This window comes from Ornithorhynchus anatinus, chromosome 3, assembly GCF_004115215.2.
Source record: "Ornithorhynchus anatinus isolate Pmale09 chromosome 3, mOrnAna1.pri.v4, whole genome shotgun sequence".
Classification (NCBI taxonomy): domain Eukaryota; kingdom Metazoa; phylum Chordata; class Mammalia; order Monotremata; family Ornithorhynchidae; genus Ornithorhynchus; species Ornithorhynchus anatinus.
Window position 1 is genome coordinate 127869353 of NC_041730.1, and position 20666 is coordinate 127890018.

Consider the following 20666-nt stretch of genomic DNA (forward strand, 5'->3'; position numbering starts at 1 on the left):
CAGTTTATCACATTCTGTTCGATCACTTTTAATACAAACAGAACCAAAGCTTAAGTAGCTGAATTTAAGGAAACTAAATTTGGGGGATATTTTCTAATAGTTATTTTTTTATGGCATTTGTTAAGCACTTACTCTATGCCAGGCACATGGCTTAGTGGATAGAGGATGGCCCTGGGAGTCAGAAGAACCTAGGTTTTAATCCCGGCTCCGCCGCATGATTGATGTTGACCTTAGGCAAGTCAATTAACTTCTCTGGGCCTCAATTACCTCATCTGTAAAATGGGTATTAAGACCAGAAGGGGACAGGGACTATGTCCAACCTGGTTAATTTGTATCTACCCCAGTGCTTAGAACAGTGCATCGCACATAAAGTACCATTATCATCACTACTAAACTCCGGGTTAGATGCAAGTTAATCTGGTTGGACACAGTTTATGTCCCACATAGGGCTGACAGTCTTAATCGCCATTTTACAGATGCAGTAGATGAGTTACAGAGAAGTTAAGTGATCTGCCCAAGGTCACAAAACCACCAAATGGCAGAGTCTGGATTAGAACCCAGGTTCTCCCGACTCACAGTTCTGTGCTTTATCCACTAAGGCCACACTGTTACTCACATCATATCATGTAACTAAAAATCCTCTATCAAGGGAATTATCTGTCACAGGAGATGAGAGCCAGTATTGGTGGTTAAAATCTTTTTTATGGTTTCCATCAGTTAAAATATAATCGAAGGTGGTGAGTTATTGGGGTCACCTAATGGCCATGCTAAGATAGGTAGGCAATCACATTCCACTTTCCAAGGAAAACATTAAGAGATTTTTAACTGTCTTCACTGTCTCTGAAAATTTCCTCAATTATAACCAGTGACTGTATTTCAGTAGCAAGGAAAATACTCCCTCAGTATGCAAATAAAGGCAGGCTGAGGGGTTAAGTCTATAAAATGTTCTGGATGTCACGTAATAGCTGTCCTAATGCTATCTGGGACACTTTCTTTTAAGCTGGTGACAGTGTGGTCTACATAGAGCAGGAGGCTCGGACTCAGGAGAGCTGGGTTCTAGTTTCAGCCCTGCCCCTTGCCTGCCGTGTGACCTTGAAAAAGTCCCTTAACTTCTCTGAACCTCAGCTTCCTCTTCAGTTAAATGGGGATAAAAACCCTGCTCTCCCTCATAGATTGGAAGCCTCACGTGGGACTGCATCCGTTCTGCTATGGGATCTACCCCAGCCCTTAGTATTAGTGCTTCGTTTATATTATTTAATACCATCCTTATTTAACCTAACAATCCATTCAGATATTCCAATGACCCTTGTCATTTCAAAAACAGGTGTTACAGTGAGTTTAGAACAGACCTCCAGAATGCTTCCCTGCACGAGTCTGACCATTCGCTTAATGCAGATGTTGGCTGGAGTTGTGGCGATCTCTTTCTGATGGGTATTGCACGCTTCCAAAATAGATTCCAAAGGAAAGCGTTTGTGGGGCAAATCTTCACACATCATTAGCAGAATGGAGTGCAATGGATCACTTATCTGAAGAGGCTGAAGAAAACAACATAAAACATTTCTGGAAGTAGTATGACCTGCCGTTTGACCTTGGGCAAGTCACTTCTGAGCTTCAAAAATTTATTCATCTGTAAAATGAAGATTAAATACTTATTCTCCCCCTTATTTAGATTGGGAGCTCGTTGTGGGACAATGACTGTACCTTCTATTTACCCCAGCACTTAACACAGTGTTTAGCAAGTACCAAGAGGATCATGATAATGAAGATAATGACTAAAAAGAGTCGATAAATGAAGTACTTGTCAAGAGCCCTGGGTTAGAAACTAACACAGTTGATGTTCCCATTATGGTTAAAATGGATAGATGATCTCTTCAGAGATTAAGATGTGCTCACCAGAGATCGAGATCAAGATAGACGATTTGAAGTATTTCAGTGAGGTGTTACAGTGTTTTAGGGAATTGCAAACATGAATTCCTACCTTATGTCTCCTTTTAAGCTATCAAGTCCCTCAGTGGACTGCAAATGTATAGTTTGCAGCAAGGCAACAACAATGACAAAAAAAAAAAAGTCAACCACCAGAATGAGCTTTTTAAAAATAGGTCTGCTATCGTGCTTACAGGCATTCTTGTGTAAATGAACGTAAAAATGGCAAACGGAAATGTCTTCATTTAGAATCGACCACATCAGAGATTTACTGGGCCTTCTGCATCACTGAGAAACAAAGGCAGAATTCTCTACACTGAAATCTGCATCTGAATTAATATCTAAATTGCATTATAAATACATTTGGAGGATTCATATAAGAAGGGAAATTTTCCATCACACAATAAATAGAATTTCCTTCCAGATGCAGGCTTTGAAAACTTTGGGTAAAACAGCAAAGTAATCAATACAAGTATGGTTTTAATACAGTGCTTTGCACACCGTAAATGCTCAAATAAGATCAAATGACTACATCCTCTAAAACTCAGACTCCAAGTTTCTTTCTCAGCAAGATGATTCTGTTGAAGGATTTTTTCTTAATCTGCTAATCTTAATCTTTTTCCTTAATCTATTGTGGGCAAAGCTGGCTCACTGCTACTAGCTGGGCATTTTAGGTCTCCATAACCTCCAGTAGCACCTTTGTACGTATCTTACATTCCCTGTTCTCTAACCCCCCCTCTCATGGCATTATACCCTTATCCTTCTTCCTTCTCTAATTTATTATAATGTGTGTCCCTTACTAGATGGTCTGCATGGTGGGAAGCAGTGTGGCTCAGTGGAAAGAGCCTGGGCTTCGGAGTCAGAGGTCATGGGTTTGACTCACAGCTCTGCCGCTTGTCAGCTGTGTGACTGTGGGCAAGTCACTTCTCTTCTCTGTGCCTCAGTTACCTCATCTGTAAACTGGGGATTAACTGTGAGCCTCACGTGGGACAACCTGATTACCCTGTATCTACCCCAGCGCTTAGAACAGTGCTCTGCACATAGTAAGCACTTAAATACTAACATTATTATTATCTTGGAAGCAGAAAATATGCCTACTAATGCTACTGTTCTCTTCATTCAATTGTATTTATTGAGCAATTACTGTGTGCAAAGCACTGTACTAAGCACTTAACTGTTTAATATAATGTTCTGCAAAGAGTAGGTGCTCAATCAATAATATTGATCAAATGATGTTTTGGCAACTGGATCAAGGCTCATCTATGTCAAGAGAAGACATCATCATCATCAATCTGGTTTGGAAGTACATTTCCAGGACTTCTTGGCCTCAACAGTACATATTTCATTTATTCATCCAATCATACTTATTGGGTGCTTACTGTGTACAAAACACTGTACTAAAGGCTTGGGAGAGTTCAGTACAGAGAAGCAGCATGGCTCAGTGGAAAGAGCCCGGGCTTGGGAGTCAGAGGACGTGGGTTCTAATCCCCCACATCCACCACTCTGCCATTTGTCTGCTGCGTGACCTTAGGCAACTCACTTAACTTCTGTGCCTCAGTCATCCGTAAAATGAGGATTAAAACTGTGAACCCCATGTGGGACAACCTGAATACCTTGTATCTTCCCCAGTGCTTAGAACAGTGCTTGGGACATAGTGAGCGCTTAACAAATACCATCATTAGTAGTAGTAGTAGTATACATCAATAAATGGAGACATTTTTGCCCACAATGAGTTTATTTGTATGGAAATAATTTGACTGGGATACCCAGCTACCCAATTTGTATCTCTGTGAAGTACTCAGTAGAGGCACATAAATCCTGTGAGCACCAAAAAGCCCAGGCTTAGGAGTCAGAAAGACTTAGGTTCTAATTCTGCCTCCCCCACTTGGCTGCTGTGTGACCTTGGGCAAGTCATTTCACTTCTCTGTGCCTCAGTTCCCTCATCTGTAAAATGGGGATTAAGACTGTGAACCCCATGTGGGACAGGGACTGTGTCCAACCTGATTACCTTGTATCTACCCAGTGCTTAGGATGGTGCTTGATACATAAGTGTTTAACAAATACCAAATACATATTTCCCTAACTAAATTGAAATGCACTGTCCTAAAGAGGATCCACTTTACCCATGGAAATAACAGTTTTCAGGATTACATAATCTGAGGTTGCTAGTTAGTTCTTGAATAAAAGCCAAGAGGACTATCCAATTCAGAAGTCCCTCTAGGCATTCTTATTTTAAGAAAAGATTTGGCCCATTGCTTCTGAAACCTATGGGTTGTGGAAGTCAAATTGAATTTGAAGTGCCATCTGAGCCTCATCTAAATCCATTAGGGATGAAAATAATTTGTGAAAAGAATTAATCATTATCAACGTTGTGTCCATTCATCACAAATTAGGGCTTCCACTTCAGAGGGATAAGACATCTACTCACCTCTGATTAAAATGGATTATTCTCCAAATAGAAGCAATCGGTACTGAATCCCTGCCTTAAATTGCAACCACATCGTTGAACAATTTCATTAAAAAAAAAAAAGCTCACACTCTGGTTGTCACTCGACACTGTTACAGCCTTTGCTATTTTTTCTAACTTGTAAAAATATTTCAGCAAACTATTTCCCACAGGGTGACACTTTGAAGCTGTGCAAAGAAACATCAGCAACGTGTCCTAAATACAGACCTGATTTGGAGGAACTTGAAAATCTACTGACCAGTACAGGGTCATTCCCAATGAATAAACATGCATCTGTCAAAGAGGAAAAAAGGTGATTAGGTGCCTGATAGCAATGATATCACATGGTATTTTGAATAAAAATAACACACCATCTCGGGGAAAATCTATTAGAAAGCATCATAGCCTGTGCTGTTTTATTAGAAGTGAAGGTGTTTTCATTATAAAATCTCTCTTCAGAAATTAATACCACTGCTGGGGAAATAGAGGAAAGAAGAGAAGTACCTACTTGATTGATCTACTAATTGAGTTTAACAAAGATTTTCTTTTATTTCTAATTCAGGGAGTAATGGTTAGTATTCTCCATTAGTATTCTACAGAACACCCAACACTTCACAATTTTAGGTGCCAGAGCCCAGAATATTTGAAGTTTTACACTATAAAATTTCCATGCCCATTGCCTATGACAATTTGAGGATAATTAGCAAGACTATCCCATAATTTACCCAGGCAACACCAGATCCTTAAGTAGATGACATCATAAGGGAATGCTAAAAAAATCAAGAAATAAAACTTTGGGCTAAAATTCACCATGTTGGTACTTACAACATGTGAGCATTTTCAAAAAATGTCACTGAATATTAACTAAAGTGAAAGTCCCATGTGGAAAGGGATTGTGTCCTAATTGATTACCTTATATCTACCCTAATGCTTACCACATAGTAAGCACTTAAATACCTCAGTCATGATTGCTCGTTCATATTTATTGAGCACTTACTGTGTGCCAAGCACTGTATTAAGTGCTTGGGAGAGTACAACAGAACAATGAACCAACACATTCTCTGCTCACAAGGTGGATTATAGAGTAGAGTGGAGGAGACAGACATCACTAAAAATAAAACTACAGATATGTACACAAGTTCTGTGGGGATGGGAGATGGTGAAAGAGCAAAAGGAGCAAGTCAGCGTGAGGCAGAAGGGAGTGGGAGGTGAGGAAAAGTGACACAGTCTGGGAAGGCCTCTTGGAGGAGATGTGCCTTCAATAAAGCTTTGAAGGAGAGGAGAATAATTTTCTTTCAGGTTTGAGGGAGGGAGGGCATTCCAGGCCAGAGGCAGGACATGGACTAGGGGTCAGCGACGAGACCGAGACACAGTGAGAAGGGTAGCATTAGAGAAGTGAAGTGCGCGGGCTGGGTTGTAGAAGGTGAGAAGAGACATAGGAGGGCGTAAGGTGGTCAACTGCTTTAAAGCCAATGGTGATGATTTTTTGTTTGATATAGAGGTGAATGGGCAACCACTAGAGTTCTTGAGGAGTGGGGTGACATGTCCTGAACATTTTTAGAGAAAAATGATCCAGGCAGCAGAGTGAAGTATGGACTGGAGCGGGAAGAGACAGGAGGCAAGGAGACTGATGCAGTAATCCAAGCAGGATAGGATGAGTAATTGTATTACTGTGGTAGAGGTTTGAATGGAGAGAAAAGGGCAGAATTTAGTGAGGTTGGAAAGGAGGGACTGACAATTTAGTGATGGATTGAATTCGTGGATTGAATGAGAGAGAAAAGTCAAGGATAATAATAACGTCAGTATTTGTTAAGCGCTTACTATGTGCAGAGCACTGTTCTAAGTGATGGGGGAGATACAGGGTAATCAGGTTGTCCCACGTGGGGCTCACAGTTTTAATCCCCATTTTACAGATGAGGTAACTGAGGCACAGAGAAGTGAAGTGACTTGCCCAAAGTCACACAGCTGGCAAACGGTGGAGCTGGGATTAGAACCCATGACCTCTGACTCCCAAGCCCGGGCTCTTTCCATTGAGCCACGCTGCTTCTCTAAGGATAATGTCAAGGTTACGGCCTTGTGAGGCAGAAAGAATGGTGGCGCATTCTGCATTGATGGAAGAGTCAGGGGCAGACAGGGTTTGGGTGGGAAGATAAAAAACTCTGTTTTGGACATGTTAAGTTTGAGGTGACAGGAGAACTCCCAGTGTCGTCGTTTATTGCTGTACTGTATTTCCTAAGTGCTTAGTACAGTGCTCTGCACACAGTAAGCACTCAAATCAATAAATATGATTGATTGAATGAATGAATAGCAGAACTGTGGTATTTGCTAAGTGCTTACTATGTACCAGGCACTGAGTGGATACAAGTAAATTGGGTTGGACACAGTCCCTGTCCCATCTGGGCTTCACGGTCCCAATCTCCATTTTACAGATGAGGCAACAGAGCCCAGAAAAATGAAGTGATTTGCCCAAGGTCAAACAGTAGAAAAGTGGTAGAGCCAGGATTAGAACCTAGGACCTTCTGACCCCCAGGCCCATGCTCTACCTACTATGCCATGCTGCTTCTAGTACCGGACTCAATTTCCTTAAACTATCAACAATCTTTATCATTGATTAAATTGTTTGTCTTATTAAAATGATGAAAAAGAGAAAATGTCTAAAAGCCTGTTTCATGCATTGTTTTTTTTAACTGAAACTCGAGTATAATAAACATGATTTTGTCCCTTCAATTCAGGAGCAGGCATTTTGCCAAGGTAAAAGAGAGTTTACCTTAGTTGTCCCCATGCTGAAGATGGGCACTCCCCTGGCTTGTGCTGGGAAACACAAAGACATGAGTTTCCCCCTTGAGATACCTATGTATAGGAATATACAGGGATCCATAGATGCCTAGCACCTTCTCAGGGTCACACCTGGAGAGTTTCCAGTCCTCTACCAGTCTTGGCTATGAGAGGGAAAGTCAAGCAGAGGCCTGTCCATTCCATTCCTAGCTTGGGCAGTGGCTTTCGAGTGGAAGGGAATCTGCTACAACTCAAAACTCACCCATGCTTGGCAACAGTGGCATGGGAGAGAGTCGAGGGCGGAGACTCAAGTTTAATAATAATGTGGGTATTTGTTAAGCGCTTACTATGTGCCGAGCACTGTTCTAAGCGCTGGGGTAGACATAGGGGAATCATGTTGTCCCACGTGGGGCTCACAGTCTTAATCCCCATTTTACAGATGAGGGAACTGAGGCCCAGAGAAGTTAAGCGACTTGCCCACAGCCACACAGCTGACAAGTGGCAGAGCTGGGATACGAACCCATGACCTCTGACTCTGATCTCCCTTCCTCCTCTCTCGCCCCGCTCCAGTCTATTCTTCACTCCGCTGCCCGGCTCATCTTCCTGCAGAAACGATCCGGGTATGTCACTCCCCTTCTTAAACAACTCCAGTGGTTGCCTATCGACCTCCGCTCCAAACAAAAACTTCTCACTCTAGGCTTCAAGGCCCTACATAACCTTGCCCCTTCCTACCTCTCCTCCCTTCTCTCTTTCTACCGCCCACCCCGCACGCTCCGCTCCTCCGCCGCCCACCTCCTCGCCGTCCCTCGGTCTCGCCCGTCCCGCCGTCGACCCCCGGGCCACGTCCTCCCGCGGTCCCGGAACGCCCTCCCTCCTCACCTCCGCCAAACCGATTCTCTTCCCCTCTTCAAAACCCTACTTAAAACTCACCTCCTCCAAGAGGCCTTCCCAGACTGAGCTCCCCTTCTCCCTCTACTCCCTCTACCGCCCCCCCTTCACCTCTCCGCAGCTTAACCCTCTTTCCCCCCCCTTTCCCTCTGCTTCTCCCCCTCTCCCTTCCCATCCCCTCGGCACTGTACTCGTCTGCTCAACTATATATATTTTCATTACCCTATTTATTTCGTTAATGAAATGTACAACGCCTCGATTCTATTTAGTTGCCATTGTTTTTACGAGATGTTCTTCCCCTCGACTCTATTTATTGCCATCGTTCTCGTCTGTCCGTCTCCCCCGATTAGACCGTAAGCCCGTCAAACGGCAGGGACTGTCTCTATCTGTTGCCGACTTGTTCATTCCAAGCGCTTAGTACAGTGCTCTGCACATAGTAAGCGCTCAATAAATACTATTGAATGAATGAATGACTCCCCAGCCCGGGCTCTTTCCACTGAGCTACGTGTTGTGGTTAACAGACTATTAAGTCCCTCTCCCTTACAGTGTGAACCAGGAGAGAGGCTACAGAGGTGAAGCCTGAAAAACCTAGAGAACAAAACTAAAAAGGAGTCACTTTTTCCTTCCATACTGCTAAGGATGCACAATTGGTCAATCATCCAAACAATCGAATCTCTTGAGCAGAGCGCTGTACTTAACATTTGGGCGAGGGCAGTATAACAGAGTTAGTAGACATTTTCCCTGCTCAAAACAAGTGTACAGTCTAGCTAACACTCCCTGAGAGAAAGTTCAAAAAGTCAACCCCAGAATCTTGTTTGGATTCATTTCATTTGAAAAAGGACATTGGTTCCATCAAAAAGTCCTGAATTCTATTCTTCAGGAAATGTATTCACAAAGTTGGACTAATCCCTGCTTATTTATAAAGATCAGTGGTGCTTATTGAGCACTTGTTTTGTGCAGAACATTGTACTTAGAGCTTGGAAGAGTAAAATACAACATAAATAATTGCTCTCCCCTACTTCAAAACCTTACTGAAGGCACACTCCTCCAAGAAGCCTTCCCTGACTAAGCCATCCTCTCCTCTTTTCCCACTCCCTTCTGTGCTGCTCTTACCTGCTCCTTCATTCTTCCTTCCTCCCACCCCCCCAAAGCATATATGTATATACCTGTCTATATCTGTAATTTATCTATTTACCTATTTATATTGACATCTGTCTTCCCCTCTAGACTGTGAGCTCGCTGTGAACAGGAATGTTTCTATTTGTTACTATAGTATATTCTCCCAAGAGCTTATACAGTGTTTTGCCCACTGTAAGCGCTCAAATATGATTGAATGAATGCTCCCTGCCCTTGAGAGCTTAGAGTCTCAAGCAGTTGAAAATGTAGCGTGGCTCAGTGGAAAGAGCCCGGGCTTCGGAGTCAGAGGTCATGGGTTCGACTCCCGGCTCTGCCACTTGTCAGCTGTGTGACTGTGGGCAAGTCACTTCACTTCTCTGTGCCTCAGTTACCTCATCTGTAAAATGGGGATTAACTGTGAGCCTCACGTGGGACAACCTGATGACCCTGTATCTCTCCCAGGGCTTAGAACAGTGCTCGGCACATAGTAAGCCCTTAACAAATACCAACATTATTATTATCAAAGGTATTTATTGACAACTTACTATGTGCAGAGCACTGAACTAAGTGTTTGAAGTTATAGTATAATGAAGTTCCCTAAAGCAGGGGTGTTACCCTGCTCATACCTTCCATTCTGAGGATCTCCAAGCACAAGGTCAACTTAAACCCATTCTATTTATGGGGATTCCATCAATCAAAAAAGAAAAAAAAAAAATCCACTCTCATTTATCGAGTACTTACTATGTGCAGAGTAAAGGAAAAAAATAAGCAGCCCCAGGAACTGCAAACAAGAAACATGGCAAGTGGACTAAGCACTTGGAAGAATACAATAAAACAGAGTTGTTAGGCACATTTCCTTCCCACAAAGAGTTCACAGCCTCAAGGGGGTTCCATTAGAACATGGATCTCATTTACTATTTTCCATGGGGAAAGAAAACATTCTTACCTTAGATAGTTCAAGCTGACCAATTTTGCCCTGTTCTTGAAGTGTTTCTGGGGCTTTGAAAGGTGCAGCCTCCAAGTGGGAAACATTGTGTTGGAAAGCCACAGTCCCTCTGGCAGAAAGCAGGGCTGACCAGGGGCAGACAACATAATTAAAGGAATCTGAAAGCCAATAGCAACAATAAAGTATTTTGTTAAAGCACACTCAATCTGTAATACAATCTCGATTGTTTCCGTGGGCGAGGAAAATAATTCAGTCTTCCTGACCAGGCTGGTTAGAACTCACTTTCTTCTGAAAAGGGATGTATTTGTGAAGGTGGATTTGGTAAGACAGACTTTTCAGACAGCACTCTGTGATTTCACACAACATCAAACAGGAAACAGAGAAGAACAGTATTTTCACCTCTGCCAATCTACACCTCTTCTGGTCTAAGACTGCTGCTCAGTAAGTATGATGGAAGTTTGTCAGGAGTATTTGCACATTTCTCTGAATGAATAATAGATACTGTGAAGTGTTGAAAGATCTATTCCAGGTCTCTTCACGTGGTCTAGTGGAAGCCACACAGGATCAATCCCAGTTTTGCCACTGACCTGCTGGATGTAAGCTTAGGCACTCAATTTAGGATTCAGTTTCCTCATCCGTAAAATGGGGATAGAAATATCTTCTCCCTGTTTATCTTAGATCACAAAACACATGCTGGCCAGGGAATGTGTCTTAGCTGATGGCCCTGTTTCAACCCCAGGGTTTGAAAAATAATGAACCCATAGAATAATAATAATAATAATATAATGTTCACCATACTAGTATTCCTACTAGTATCACCACTGTACCTTTGGACACAATGATGGTGTTCAATTATGAATAGATAACCAAAGGAATCAGAAATTTCCCAAACTGAAAATCCACTTATTACCAGGCTAGTTCTGATTTCTAGAGTCAACTAGGTTCAGATTCAGAGGGCCTAAGAGAGTCACTATTGAAGTATATTCATATACACAGAGAAGTAGCATGTTCCGGGTTTGGGAGTCAGAGGTTGTGGGTTCTAATCCCAGCTCCACCACTTAGCTGTGTGACTTGGGGCAGTCACTTAATTCTCTGTGCCTCAATTGCCTCATCTGTAAAATGAGGATTAAGACTGTGAGCACCATGTGGGCTTGATTCTATTTATCGTGATTATGTTGTCTGGTTTTTGGTCCCTCTGTCTCCCCCGATTAGACTGTGAGCCCGTCACTGGGCAGGGATGGTCTCTATCTGTTGCCTAATTGTACATTCCAAGCGCTTAGTACAGTGCTCTGCACATAGTAAGTGCTCAATAAATACTACTGAATGAATGAATTAATGTGGAACAACCTGATTACCTTGTATCTACCCCAGTGCTTAGAACAGTGCTTGGCATATAGTAAGTGCTTAAATATCATCCTCATCATTAATATTATATGCTGTCGTTAATCCAGTGAGTGGATAATCCACTTTGAATTACCAAGAATTGACTGTGAAAGGAATTGAAACCTTGGGTAGTTTAGAGAGGAAGACAAACATTGTAATAAATTATGAGAAAGGCACTAGGAAGATACTCTTCACTTACCCTTGTTGAGATTTTCAAGAATGCATTCAGTGGCCAGAAGTAAGAGGGCCCATATTTCTTCCTCATCTAAAGCTGCTCCTTTCACTTGCAGAACACTGGCCAGAGTCACAGAGGAGCAACTCATATCTGCAACCACAGAAAACACATGGCAACTCATCTTCCAGGATAATTATACACTCAGGGTAACCCACGTCAATCTATCCGGTGTAGTCGATTGAGCACTTGCTGTGCTCAAAGAACCACACTATTCGCTGGGGAGGGTACAATGTACCAGTGATGGCAGACAATCCCTGCCCACAAGGAACGTACAGGGGAGACAAACGTGAAAACAGAATATGGACAGGGAAAATAATAGCATATAAAGACATTTACCTAAGTGCCGTGGGGCTAGGGTGAGCATCAAAATACTTAAGAGGTACACCTCCAAGTTCATAGACGACCCAGAGGGGATTGCAGAGAGGAGAATCAATCCATTGGTCGTATTTGAGCACTTCCTATGTGCATGACCCTGTATCAAGTGCTTGGGAGAGTACACTATAACAGAATTAGCAGACATATTCCCTGCCCATAATGAGCTTACAGTCCAGAGGGGGAGACAGTCGTTAAAATGAATCAGTAATTTATATATTTAAATGTTTGTACACAGATAAGTGTTGTGGAGTTGTGAGGAGAACATCAAGTGCCCAAAGGTGCACAAACAACACAGAAGGGAGAGCGAGCCAGGGAAAAGAGGCTTAATCTGAGAAGGCTTCTTGGAGGAAATGTGACCTTACTAATGCTTTGAAAGTGGACCAAGTGGTGGTTTAGCATTTGTGGAGGGAGAGGGAGTTCCAGGCTAAGAGAAGGATGTAGGAAAGGGGTCAGGGGTAAGACGGATGAGACCAGGGCACAGTGAGTAAGCTGGCACTAGAGGAGCGGAGTGGGCGGTCTGGGCTGTAATAGGAGATTAGCAAAGTGACATAGGGTGGAGCCGAAGGGGAAATAAAATATTCTACTATTTAAGATGCTATTCATTTATTCCTCTTAATATAACCAGTTGAAACATCTTTCTTCCAAGGCTCAATAGTTTTGTTCCTGCCTGCCTGCCTCATTAGATGGTACACTCCCAAGAGCTTACTAAAGGGAATACTACAAGCAAGACTCAAAATCCTTTTAACACTGTGCGTTTAGAAAAGTGGTTTTAGATTAATGCCCAGAATGTTATATTTGAATGTAATGCCCAGAAATACAAATGGTAAGCATCAATAAAGTCCTCCTCCAAACTTAAGAAAAAAAACAAAAAAGTTACATCTAGCAAAATGATAACCATCCGATGGTGCCACAACAGTAATAATAATGACAATTAAGCACTTAATGACACCTAATCCCAAAGTGTCACAATAGATGAATGGTGAAGGCAGGATTAGTACCCTTGACCTTCTGATTCCCAGTCAAGTGCTCTATCAATTACACCATGCTGCTTCTATCCACAGCAATACATAGAATGTGCTGCATATCAGTGAGGACTCTGTACATCATAATTTGATATTCACCCACCCTCAGCCCCATAACACTTAAGTATGTATCCATAATTTATTTTAATATCTGTCTTCCCCTTTAATTATAAGCTATTTGTGGGTAGGGAATGGATCTAACAATCTGAAGCAGGTTCACCCAATGGATAGACTATGACCCTCAGAGTCAGAAGGACCTGGTTTCTAATCCCAGCTCTGCCACTTACTTGCTGTGTGACTTTGGGCAAGTCATTTAACTTCTCTGTGATTCAGTTCCCTCATCTGTAAAAGGGGGATTAAGACTCTGAGTCCAATGTGGGACAGGGACTGAGTCCACCTGATTAGCTTGTATCTACCCCAGCACTTAGTACAGTACATGGCAGAGTAAGCACTTAAATGGCCATTAAAAAAACAAATAAAAAACTCCATTGCACTGCACTCTCCCTAGCTCTTAGTACGATGCTCTACACACAGTAAAAACTCAATAAATACCCTTGGTTGATCATTTTGGTTGATTTCTTGCTCTGTACCAAAGACTGTAGTAGGTACAAGATAATCAGGACAGTGTTAATGTATTCATTATGTCTCATAAGAAAGAATGAAACAAATTACAACAAAGCTTCTCTCCAGCTTCTCTCTCCCACACCTACTTCATTGTTTTTCAATAAAATCCTCTAGACCCCAAGCTCATTGTGGGCAGGGAATGTGACTAACAACTCTGTTATACTGTACTCTCCCAAGTGCTTAGTATCGGGTTCAGTTTAGAGTAAATGCTCAATCAATTCAATTGATTGACTGAAACCAAACTTTTCCCTGTTATCAATCAGCCAAAGAACAGATTTATTAAAGGTAATTAGACAGACCTTGGCTGTCACAGTGACTCAGTCCCTATATCTTGTTTCAGGGGTACTGTGGAACAAATTCCCAGAACTAATCAGCAGAGCACACACTGTAATTGCTTTAAGAAAGCATCTTCAGCAGGGTAATGTTCATGAACACATGGACGCTCATATCTGATGACTCAGAGTAGCTGCTGAAGGCAGTTCTTACTGGAAATCTTTACAACGGAAAAATAATACAAAAGACACTACCCAACAGTCTCCTCATTTTGCCTTACAATCATATTTATTGAGAGTTTACTGAGTGCAGAACACTGTCCTAAGCCCCTGGGAGATGGTAGACATATTCCCTGCTCACAAAGAGCTCACAGTCCAGAGGTTAAGACAGAGCTTAATGATGGTATTTGTTAAGCGCTTACTATGTGCAGAGCACTGTTCTAAGTGCTGGGGTAGACACAGGGGAATCAGGTTGTCCCATGTGGGGCTCACAGTCTTCATCCCCATTTTACAGATGAGGTAACTGAGGCACAGAGAAGTGAAGCGACTTGGCCACAGTCACACAGCTGGCAAGTGGCAGAGCCGGGATTTGAACTCATGACCTCTGACTCCAAAGCCCGGGCTCTTTCCACTGAGCCACGCTGCTTCTCTAATATATATGGATATATATATATATATTAATATATGAATATACAAGTTATGGATATGTAAGTACTGTGGGACTGAGGGTGGGGAATATCATCAGATGCTTAAAAGCTACAGATGCAAGTGTACAGGCAAAACAGAAGGGAGATTGAGCAGGGGGAAAGAGAGCTTTATCAGGGAAGGTCTCTTGGAAGAGATGTGACTTTAACAATAATAATAATAATAATAATTATGGTATTTTGTTAAGTGCTTACTATGTGCCAAGCAGTGTTCTAAGCACTGGGGTAGATATAAGGTAATCAGGTTGTCCCACATGGGGCTCACAGTCTTAATGCCCATTTTACAGATGAGGAAACAAGTACAGAGAAGTTAAGTCTATGCAGATGACACACAAATCTACATCTCTGCCTCTGTCATCTCCCCCTCCCTTCAGGCTCGTATCTCCTTCTGCCTCCAGGACATCTCTACCTGGATGTTTGCCTGCCACCTAAAACTCAACATGGCCTAAACTGAGCTCCTCATCTTCCCTCCCAAGCCCGGTCCTCTCCCAAACTTCCCTATCACCGTGGATGGTACGACCATCTTTCCCGTCTTTCAGGCCCGCAACCTCGGTGTCATCTTTGACTTGGCTCTCTCGTTCACCCCACCCATCCAAGCCGTCACCAAGACCTGCTTCTCTCACCTTTGTAATATTGCCAAGATCCACCCTCTCCTCTCCACCCAAATGGCTATCTTACTGGTACAGGCTCTCATATTATCCTGGCTGGATTATTGTGTCAGCCTTCTCTCTGATCTCCCTTCCTCCTCTCTCTCTCTGCTCCAGTCTATTCTTCATTCCGCTGCCTGGCTCATCTTCCTGCAGAAACGCTCTGGGCATGTCACTCCCCTTCTTAAAAACCTCCAGTGGTTGCCTATCGACCTCTGCACAAAACAAAAACTTCTCACTCTAGGCTACAAGGCTCTCCATCCCCTTGCCCCCTCCTACCTCTCCTCCTTTCTCTCTTTCCACTGCCCACCCTGCACGCTCCACTCCTCTGCCGCCCACCTCCTCACCGTCCCCCATTCTCACCTATCCCGCCGTCGACCCCTGGGCCACGTCCTCCCGCTGTCCTGGAATGCCCTCCCTCCTCAGTTCCGCCAAACTAATTCTCTTCCCCTCTTCAAAGCCTTACTGAGAGCTCACCTCCTCCAAGAGGCCTTCCCAGACTGAGCTTCCCCTTTTCCCTCTGCTCCCTCTGCTGCCTCTCTACCCCTCCCCTCCACCTCCACTCAGCTAAGCCCCCTTTTCCCTCACTTTCCCTCTGCTCCTCCCCCCTCTCTTCCCCTCCCCTCCGCTCATTTGTATATATTTTTATTACCCTATTTATTTTGTTAATGAGATATACACCCCCTTGATTCCATTTATTGCTATTGTTTTTGTCTGTCTCCCCCGATTAGACTGTAAACCCATCAGTGGGCAGGGACTGTCTCTATCTGTTGCCGATTTGTACATTCCAAGTGCTTAGTACAGTGCTCTGCACATAGTAAGTGCTCAATAAATACTATTGAATGAATGAGTGAAAGTGGCTTGTCCAAGGTCACACAGCAGACAAGTGGCAGAGCCAGGATTAGAACCCACGTCCTCTGACTCCCAAGCCTGTGTTCTTACCACTAAGCCAGGTTGCTTCTCGTGTAGACAGGAGATTTAATAATGTTGCGTATACAAACGAGCAAAGAGTGTGACAGCAACAGAAGTAGGGGTTCGAAGCAGCATGGTGAAGTGGACAGAGCACGGGGGTCAGAAGGTCATGGGTTCTAATCCCTGTTCCGCCTCTTGTCTGCTGTGTGACCTTGGGCAAGTCACTTCACTTCTCTGATCCTCCAACTCCCAAGCTCATGCTCATGCCACTAAGTCACACTGCTTCTCTAAGAAGGTTTTGAAGGTGGGGAGAATAACGATCTGGCAAATATAGAGGGAGGGGAAATTCCAGGCCAGAGGAAGGACGAGGGAAAGGGGTCGGCGGGGAGCTAGATGAGATCGGAGCACAGTGAGCGAGCTGCCATTAGAAGAGCAAAGTGGGTGGTCTGGGCTTTAATAGGAAATCAGTGAGGTTAAGGTAGGAGGGGCCAGGCTCACTGAGTGCTTTAAAACCATTGGTTTGGAGCTTCTGTTTGATGCAGAGGTGGATAGGCCACCACTGGAAACTCTTAAGGAGTGGAGAAATGTGAATATTGTTTAAGAAAAATGATTCTGGCAGCCACGTGAAGTATGGACTGGTTTGGGAAGAGACAGGAGGCAGGGAGGTCAGCAGGGGTCGGACGCAATAGTCAAGGTGGGTTTTTAAGTGCTTAAATCGGCAAAGTAGCTATTTGGATGGAGAGGAACAGGCAGCATTTGGTGAGAGACTGACTATATGGGTTGAATGAGAGTGATGAGTCAAGGATAATGCCAAGGTTAAGAACTTATACAGTGAGGATAGTAGTAGAGTACGGTGTTCTGCACACAGTAAGCACCTAATAAATAGGATTAAATGAATTGTACTGCCTACTGTAATAGGAAAGACAGGGAGAGAAGCGTGGGAAAATGAGGAGTTCTGTTTTGGACATATTAAGATTGAGGTGTGAGCAGTACATCCAAGTAGAGATGTTCTGAAAGCAGGAGGAAATACAAGACTGCAGAGGTAGATTTGGGAAATATCTGCATAAAGGTGGTAGTTGAAGCCATGGAAGCGAATGAGTTCTCCAAGGGGGTGGATGAAGATGACCAGAACTGAACTTTGTGGGACCCCTAATGTCAGAGGGGGTAGACAGGGTTTGGGTGTGAAGATTTGGAGTTCCATTTCGGGCATGTTTAAGATGAGGTGTCAGTGGGACATTCAAATTGCCTGGAAAGATGAAAGATCTTAGTTAAGAATCCCACATGCGTCAAAGGAACCCGGCTGATGGTGGCTGACTTCGCTTTAGGCAGCAGTCCAAGTATGAAGAAAGAAGTAGAATTTTGATAACTTCTCCCATTTAAGAGCATCCAACCTGCACCGAACAATAATCACTTCATTTTTGAATGCCCTACCACTTCTGAATGAAGTAATACGGGTAACCAAACGAGCCACCAATGTAGACCGAAAAGTACAGGACAGAATGTTCTGTTAAAAGTAAACCAGATGATAAAATCATATTATAATACTGGAGCAGAGGACAACGTTGAAAAGCAACCTGGCCTAGGGGGAAGAGCACGGGCCTAGGAGTTAGAGGATCTGGATGCAATACAAGCTCATCCTTTGTCTGCTGGGTGACCTTAGGCAAGTCACAACTTCCCTGGGTCTCAGTTATCTCATCTGTATAATGGGGATTAAGACTGAGCCTCATGTAGGAGTAGATTTTGTTGCACTCAATTATCCTGTGTCTCCAGTGCCTGGTAAATAATAAGCACTTAAATGCCATTAAAAAGTGCTGAGAGCAATTTGGGCTGGACTTGGCTTCCAGTTTCACCACTAACTCATTTAAGCAAGACACTTTAGTGTTCTCTATCTCCGTTTCTTAGTTGGGGAAAAAGTGAGCTAGGTGCTACTATCTACCAGGCAGTGGTTAAAGAATTAAGATAATTTGGTGGTTCTCCCTCATAGGTTGTTAGGAAAAAAAAATCTTACTTTAACATCAGTGAGTATTTAAATTTGGCCCAATCCCAACCAAATAAAGTTGGTAATTGGAATTTCTTCCAACTTCGAACTTAGTCTTCTCTGTACAGAGTGATTTTTTTCCTTTTAATAATACCTTGCTATTTAATACCTTCTTTTTTGGTTTAGGCCTTTCACAATTTAACTTTTTTTTATCCTCAAAACATCTCTATGAGGTAAGGAGAGGCAGAAATTATTCATTCATTCAATGGCATTTACTATGTACAGAGAACTGGGCTATAGAGTATAATAAAGGAAAAATAAATGTGGCCTCTGGCCTTCAGGGATCTCAATCTACTACTCCCATTTTACAGGTGAAGAAATTTAGTCCAAAGAGGGGTTAAAAGATTTGTCCAAAGTCACACGGGTAGCCAAGGTCAAAGCAGAGATGAGAGTTCAGATCTCCAAACTTCCAGCCTCAGGATTTTCTACACGATTACCATGATTACTTTTCTGTTTATTAAGTGTTTACTATATGCCAAACAGTGGGAATCCACTATATAGGCAGAGAAGCAGTGTGGTCTAGTGGATAGAGCATGGCCTGGGAGTCATAAGGACCTGGTTTCTAATCCCAACTCGCCACCTGTCTGCTATCTGACCCTGGGAAAGTCATTTCACCTCTCTCTCCTTCAGTAACCTCATCTGTAAAATGGGGATTGACCCCAAGCCCTGTTTGAGACATGGACCATATCATGTTTTGTACTTACCCCAGGACTTAGTACAGTATATGGCACATAGTAAAGACTTAAATACTATTGGGGGGGAAAAAAAGGACAAAACTCTCAGAGGTTTGACAAGTACCTGAGGAACAAGAACATATATCCTCAGGTCTTCTTAGCAATCAAGGCAACTATTGAATCTTTACTGGGCAGGAGACTTACTCAGCATTTGCTAGAGTACAGTACAAGAGAATTGGTAGGAAAGGAGGACAGTCTAGAAGGGAGGACAAACAGGCATTAATTTTAATCATTGATAAAGTAGCACATGATGTAGAGTAGATATGTATGTAATTCATTCATTCATGTTTACTGAGTGTAGAACATTGTACTAAGTGCTTGGTAGAGTACAATAAAACAATAAACAGACATATTCTCTGCCCACAATGAACTTGCAGTCTAGTGAGAGAGACAAACTGTTATAAATAAATGGCACATATAATAATAATAATGTTGGTATTTCTTAAGCACTTACTATGTGCAGAGCACTGTTCTAAGCGCTGGGGTAGATATAGGGTAATCAAGTTGACCCACTTGAGGCTCACAGTTAATCCCCATTTTACAGATGAGGTAATTGAAGCACAGAGAAGTGAAGTGACTTGCCCACAGTCACACAGCTGACAAGTGGCAGAGCCGGGAATCGAACCCATGACCTCTGACTCCGAAGCCCAGGCTCTTTCCACTGAGCCACGCTGCTTTCCCCGATATGTAACTAAGTGCTGTGGAGCTGAGACAGGGGGATGAATAAAGGGAGCAAGTCAGGGCAGCCTAGAAGGGAATGGGAGAAGAGGAGAGGAAGGCCTAGTTAGCTAAGGTCTGTGGGGTTGAGAGAAGGATCAAATGCCCCAGATCCAATTTCTTATCTCTATATAATAATTTTCTCCTGTACCATCCCCAGAACTTAGGGTGCTAGTCCTGCTAAAAGCAATGCTGCTCTCTCAACATGCTAATTTATATAATGAGGTGGGTTTTTTTTATTATTATGGTATTAAAGCACTTATGTGCCAAGCACATAAGCACTAGGATAGATACACAGTCTCTATCCCATAAGGGGCTCACATTTTAAATAGATTGGAAAACAGACAATGAATCCCCAATTTACAGATGAGGAAACAGACACAGAGAAGTGACTTGCCCAAGGTCAAAGCAGACAACTGCCAGAGTTGGGAGTAGAACCCAGGCCCTCTAACTCACAGGCCAATGCTCTTTCCACTAGGCCATGCTACTTTTCTATTTGAAAAGGAGCTTGACCCCAAGAATGGAAAGTTAATTGGTGCAAAAATTCAGAGTAGTTCTCCTACAGATCAAGGGCTCAGATCCTGATTTCTGCTCTTTATGTTGTTCTCGAGTCAGAGCAGTCTTGTAGGAAGAGCTGACAGGTGTCCAAAGAACCACCTGTCCACATTTCCCCAACATTTTCTCAGATTTAGGAAAACTTCAAAAGTATAAACATCTGTAAAATCTGGCTCTTACTTCTGGGAAAAACGCCGGGAAAGGAGCCATGGTATCATACCAGATGCCAAAAAGCAAAGACCAAATCCAATCGATGATCCCACTTAAGGACACTGGTTGGATATAATCTTCCTCTTCGACATGGCCACTGTTATTTTCACAGCCAATTCTATTTCATTAGAAACTAGACCCAAC

At 43.0% G+C, this 20666-nt stretch overlaps 1 protein-coding gene and 1 non-coding gene across 7 annotated transcripts in view; one reads left to right on the forward strand and one right to left on the reverse strand.

Annotated features, from left to right (window-relative positions):
- Positions 1-20666, reverse strand: part of FRMPD2 (FERM and PDZ domain containing 2) — a 217878-nt gene that overhangs the window by 186756 nt on the left and 10456 nt on the right. For all 6 annotated transcript variants that reach the window (XM_039911616.1, XM_039911615.1, XM_039911613.1 and 3 more), the window contains 4 exons: positions 11677-11802; positions 10095-10252; positions 4598-4663; positions 1350-1535 (listed from right to left, as the gene is read on the reverse strand). In XM_039911616.1, the coding sequence (XP_039767550.1) occupies positions 1350-1535; positions 4598-4663; positions 10095-10252; positions 11677-11800 (534 nt within the window). In that variant the 5' untranslated portion in view covers positions 11801-11802. The remainder of the gene's footprint in view (positions 1-1349; positions 1536-4597; positions 4664-10094; positions 10253-11676; positions 11803-20666) is intronic.
- On the forward strand, positions 7259-7396 carry LOC114810898. The gene has a single exon (XR_003758588.1). It is a non-coding gene; the product is annotated as a small nucleolar RNA SNORA7 (small nucleolar RNA).